Below are 5,830 nucleotides of genomic sequence, written 5' to 3' on the forward strand. Positions count from 1 at the left end.
CTAATAGCGCACATTTATAGGTTAAACATTTCAACTAACATTGTGATATGCTTGAACCGTTTTATATCTATAGATTTTATTTTAGGCAAGTCGTGATGATTTGAGAAGGCTAAATTGATCAAACATAGGCTATCAGCTCACTGTCTGCCGCTGGCCGATTGGTCGTTACTTTAAAAAACAAAAAAACGTACATTTAACGAACAAAAAAATGCTCCAAACGTTTTTCTAAATTAACTTAATTAAAAAAAACGAAAGAAATATAATCACTTTGACATTACATACAAAACTGAACCATTTTAATAGCTGAAACAGTAGTATAAGCTGTTTTGGGAGAAGGGGGAAAAAAAGATGGGCTCGGGTCAGAATCGGGCCAAGAATTCTGATGAGCCCGTGAGCTGTCGGACACGGGCCAGGGGACACGGGACACTAGGGCCTGAGCGTCTCGGGCCAGGGCCAGGCTAGGGCCTAAATTTGAGGCCCGTGCAGGGCTCTACTCACCTTGACCTCAGCACCAGACGCTCCTGGCATCAGCTCGGCAATCTTGCGCAGGTTAATACCACGCGTCAGGTTCATCTTACGGGAGTGAATCTTCAGAATATCCAAACGAGCCTGAGGAGGACAACATAACACTATGAGGTTACTGCTAGTATTTATACTTTCAATAATAGAGAGTTATACAAAAACAGAAGTATCAGTATCAATCAGTATTTCAGTATCAAGATGATATTGAAAACTTAAAAATACATAGCGATCCCAGCTAACCTCTTCATTGGGAGGGGGAAATTCAATCTTCCTGTCAATGCGGCCTGGTCGAAGAAGTGCAGAGTCTAGAATGTCGATACGGTTTGTTGCCATGATAACCTGAGGGAAACAAGAACATATTCAGTTAACTCAGACTTTCCTTAAAGAAAATGATAAAAATACAGCTGGAGCCAAGCACAGAAATAGTATCAATGTTAGTTGGAGTAGTTTTGTTTGGTCACAGCACCCCTGGTGGAGATGTTTGGAAAAGCAGTTGAATGAGCAATGTCTGGTAACCATACCCTCTGACCAGTTTTTTGCAAACAGCTTTTAATAGTACTAAGGCATGTGATCATCAAAAGACAAAAAAGATGGAAAACATGCTTTGTTTTCTCTATTCAGTACACACTATACAACAACAACAAAAATATAAACGATTATTATATTATCATTAATAATTTAATTTATTCAAATTCCAAAAACAAAAGCTAAAATCAGAGCATTTAATAATAATAATAATCATTAAAAACTTTTTTAATAGTACACTACTAATATATTTCTTTATTGATGTTATAAATTAAATAATATTTTGAATAGCAATATATTATTATTATTGTTGTTGCTGATTTCTTTCAAATGTTGAACTATAGAGATTTTAATTTGGCGGAAAACCAAATGGAGCCCTTGAAGCTTCTCTTTGATCGACTAAGGTTTATGTGTGAATCTGCATATCATTTTGGGAAGGTTGTTGACGTGTGTCACATTTTCAAATGCACATTACAAGTGACCCCAACTCACAACGCTTGCAGAGATGGAGTCCGTGTGGAGCAGTTTTATTGTGAACTGAGCTGCTCTGAGACACTGAAAACTCTAGATCATGAGTTGCTCATGTGTAAAAGACCACAGTGCCACACTTGAAATGCAGTGTAGCAGATTTTTCTATAATTAAATCTCAGTATTTTACAATCACACTAAGTCATGCTGTGTTTTCACAACTATGCGTTTTACGAATTCAATAAAAAGCTACCAAGTTCTAAAATCAGAGATGAGACCCCTTTTCATGTTAGGATCAGCACATAGGTTACAGGTGTTTGTTTCTCACCTTGATGTTCTTGGTGGCCTCAAACCCATCCAGCTGGTTGAGGAGCTCCAGCATAGTTCTCTGCACCTCACTGTCTCCTCCTGATCCACCCTCCAGCCGAGACGAGCCGATGGAGTCGATCTCATCCATGAAGATGATGGAGGGCGCATGTTCCCTGGCCATGACGAACAGCTCACGCACCATACGAGCTCCTGGACACACACAGAGCCAAACAAGGATAAATCAGACTAATTAAAAAAAAATAAAAATAAAAAAGATCTTTCAGAGCAATATATGATTTTATAATAAGGAAAAGAGCAGCAAGAACATTCTGCTAAACATCTCCTTTTGGGTTCCACAGAAAAAAATATGATTTGTCTGGAAGCACAACCGACCTTCTCCTATGAATTTCTGCACCAGCTCTGACCCAGACACCCTGATGAAGGTGCAGTCAGTGTGATGGGCCACAGCTCTGGCTAACAGGGTCTTTCCAGTTCCAGGAGGTCCATACAGCAGCACACCCTGCAGACCAACAAAACATTACAGAAGATGAAGTAGATCTGGCAGGCCAACAGACCTACTATTGAGAAGGTAGCACTCTTTTACATGACATTATTGTGACAGCACAAAGAAGCTGCATGCAGCGTTAGTTATTGTCGAGCTGTTGTTTGGTCAGTGTCCTGACATGAATAAGCTATGTCATCACTTGCCTTAGGCTGCGCAATTCCTAGAGCCTCAAACAATTCTGGGTGCTTGACTGGAAGCTCAATCACTTCCTTGATCTCTTTGATCTGTTTGTCCAGCCCTCCAATCATCTCGTACGTTGAATCTGGCACTTTTTCCACCATCATCAGTGAGACGAGCGGGTCAACTTTGTTTGGCAGGATTTTGTGAAGTGTGTAACTGTCATTTCGAAGTGCTACACGGCAATTGGGAGTTACCTGTTGGAAATTAGGATTTAGTTTACTATCAACATTAATGCAAAAAAATCTACAAGTACATTTTTTAAAAACTTTTATATTTTATGAGCCACCAGACAAAAACTGTATCCTCTCCTGAAATTCTGAGGTAGCATTTGTGACTGTAAAAACTAGGGATGCACATTTAATTGTAATTTGTGACCAATATTTTGGCTTCTTTAATGTGGTTATTTAATGTAAAAATGTTTTTTTTTTTTTTTTGACACTACCAATACCTTGTATAAGTATTATCTGGGGGGTTGCCAGATGTCAAGAGTTTAAATCCCCCAATTTCTTTTAAAATGATACATTTTGTCTTTTATTTAATCTTCTCAACCTGACAACCATGCGCAGAGGCCGTTTGTGCTATTTGCAGTGACTAAATCTGCGAGCAAACCTTCGGAGTGATTAACTGTAATAAATCCAAACATGAATCCCGACTATATTGTTTTTCATTAATCTCAACTATATTGTTTGCGATTGTGGTTGCTGAATACATGCACTTATGCAACCTCAATGCGTCATGAGTCTTTTTTTGCTTGTTTTAATAGATATACGGTTCCATAATTTGTTATTATTAAATTATTATTAGGAATTTTACTGTTTTAGCTTTTGAGAGAAACTTCTTAAAGAGTTTTACCAGTTTTTATAATGTAAAGAGTGTGTTAATGTATATAATATCAATAGGACATAACAGGAAACTAGATGATGAAAAATACACCCTGCGTATGAGTTGATGTTCTCTTAATAATTGTGATTAATAATGGTGATTATAATTTTTGAGCAAAATAATCATGATTATCAGTTTAACCAGCCTTAGTAAAAACCCAAAACAAAACACTTACATCATTTATATCAATGTTCTTATCCACATCCACTACAAACTTTCCTTCAGGATGCACCTAAAGACAAAGCATAAATACAAATGATTAACAAAACTGCAGTTACATCTCAGCACAAATCATGCTCATGAAATTAAACAGGAAATCATGGCTCTCAAACCTTGACCAGCACTTTCTTCTTGTCCATGGCTCTCACCACCTCTCCTACATAAGACCCCTGCTCCTGCAGCAACTGAAGCTCTTCACGCAGGAGGCGCACTAAAAGAAACAGCACAAATTACATACTGATGACATATTCAGCATATTCTATTTGGCATATGCATTTGAACACCACAAAGTGACATTTATGAGAAAGCTGGTTGAAATGGCTTTACCCTTAGCATTTAACTCGTTCCTTTGAGCCTGCAGACGTCTGAGATTTTGGCTTTTATCATTCACTGTCAACTGAGTAAAGAGACAAGCACATTTAGACATAACATACCCTTGTGAAAAAGAAGCGTGTTTAATTGTATTGAATCTGCATTTGTAGTGTACTTCAAATTTTTTAAAATAAAATGTAGTTGCAGATAATATGAATGAGAAAAAGTCACTTAAGTGTACTTAAAGTACATTTTAAAACATTATGTTTAAATTTATGGTTGTGTTTTAATGAACTACATTTTTTTTGATGTGTTGTCTAACATAATAAATCCCATGTAAAGTTCTTGATTATAATTTTAGTTGATATATCACTGAAAGGTAATATATTTAAAATTTTCAAAATTGCTGCTTTATCATTACAAATATGCTATTACAACAATATTTTAATACATGACATACAAGTTTTAATAGAAATGGCATGGAAGTATATTTTAGTTGATCATAAATGCTTGTCAGTACATTCAGCAGTACACTTTAATCATATTTCTAAAACAATAGAATTATGAAATGACATATTATAAAGATGTACTTAAGTGGGTCAAAACTCTCTGAAGTTCAACGACCTGAATTTAATAGAAATTTAAAATATAAAACAGTATTAAGTGTCCAATAACATTACATTCATTTGTCAAAATATTCTTTTAAATTATATTATTTCCGTAATAAACACTCTTTTTACAAGCATACTAAAGTGTAGGCTACTTCTTTTTTTTTTACAAGGGTCCTTAACATCGTTAATGCTGTCAGTCAAACTATTTCATGGCTATTCTTACCTGAAGCTCCTCAATTTTAGACAGGTAATACTGTCGGAGACCAGTGCCTCCTTTACTGTCCTCAATATCCATCTGGAAAAAAATATTATTAACAATAATATTAATAACATAAAATGTCGGTTTATTAATAGTCAGGTAGTGTAACAGTGCCGGATGAAGTAAAGTGATGATTCACGATGTTTTCTTAGAAATGAACCATTTAGCATGTTATGATCATTAATGAGAGATTCCTCATGTTAGAGAGTTGAGATTTCTGTTATGATGTTATGATCAGACACGAGCGATTTTGATTCTCTGTTATAATCAGAGTTTTGATTATCGGAGACTTCTCTTATTATTAGACAAGAGAAATTTCTATTGTTATTATCAGTGATACTGCATGTTATAGCAAAACATTAATTATTTGTCATGTTGTAACTACTTATCCCATGTTATGATCAGTCCTAGTCAGTGTGACACAATGAGACAGCAAACTCTGCTTCACTCGGAGCAAACGCGTCTTAAAGTCAAACATTCTATCTTATATTTCCTAACACTACAGTTACAGCACGTTCCTCATATTCAATATGTGTTGCTGAATTATAAAACACAGCTAACTGTGCTGTTCATATTTCAAGATTTAACACAAAAATATCACTTACTTGCTCGATCCCGTCCAGCGCCATCTTGAACATGCAAACTTCCGTCCGTCAGCGGCGTTATTTCCGATTTGTTTTCCTCTGACATAATGCACTGCAGACTGAAAGATGTGATCTCTAGCGCCAACGTCACGCTGGAGAGTTCTTGTCGTTACACTTAAAGGGATAGTTCACCCAAAAATGAAAATTTGATGTTTATCTGCTTACCCCCAGGGCATCCAAGATGTAGGTGACTTTGTTCAGACAAATCCAAATTAAACCCTGCGGCTCGTGATGACACAATGATGTCCTAAGACACGAAACGATCGGTTTGTGCGAGAAACTGAACAGTATTTATATCATTTTTTACCTCTAATACACCACTATGTCCAACTGC

The 5,830-nt window shown here is 36.3% G+C and overlaps 1 protein-coding gene across 1 annotated transcript in view; it reads right to left on the minus strand.

The window, feature by feature from the left end:
* The window catches only part of LOC107753303 (26S protease regulatory subunit 8), a 6,865-nt gene extending 1,313 nt beyond the window's left edge, over window positions 1–5,552 (minus strand). The window contains exons 1-10 of the mRNA XM_016569434.1: window positions 5,458–5,552; window positions 4,817–4,888; window positions 3,998–4,067; window positions 3,784–3,881; window positions 3,627–3,683; window positions 2,533–2,763; window positions 2,218–2,344; window positions 1,844–2,034; window positions 763–861; window positions 499–609 (exon numbers count right to left, since the gene is read on the minus strand). Of these exons, the coding sequence (XP_016424920.1) occupies window positions 499–609; window positions 763–861; window positions 1,844–2,034; window positions 2,218–2,344; window positions 2,533–2,763; window positions 3,627–3,683; window positions 3,784–3,881; window positions 3,998–4,067; window positions 4,817–4,888; window positions 5,458–5,490 (1,089 nt within the window). The 5' untranslated portion in view covers window positions 5,491–5,552. The remainder of the gene's footprint in view (window positions 1–498; window positions 610–762; window positions 862–1,843; window positions 2,035–2,217; window positions 2,345–2,532; window positions 2,764–3,626; window positions 3,684–3,783; window positions 3,882–3,997; window positions 4,068–4,816; window positions 4,889–5,457) is intronic.
* Between the last annotated feature and the right edge of the window lie 278 nt (window positions 5,553–5,830).

This window comes from Sinocyclocheilus rhinocerous, unplaced genomic scaffold (assembly GCF_001515625.1).
Source record: "Sinocyclocheilus rhinocerous isolate Xijiao unplaced genomic scaffold, SAMN03320098_v1.1 scaffold1763, whole genome shotgun sequence".
Lineage (NCBI taxonomy): Eukaryota > Metazoa > Chordata > Actinopteri > Cypriniformes > Cyprinidae > Sinocyclocheilus > Sinocyclocheilus rhinocerous.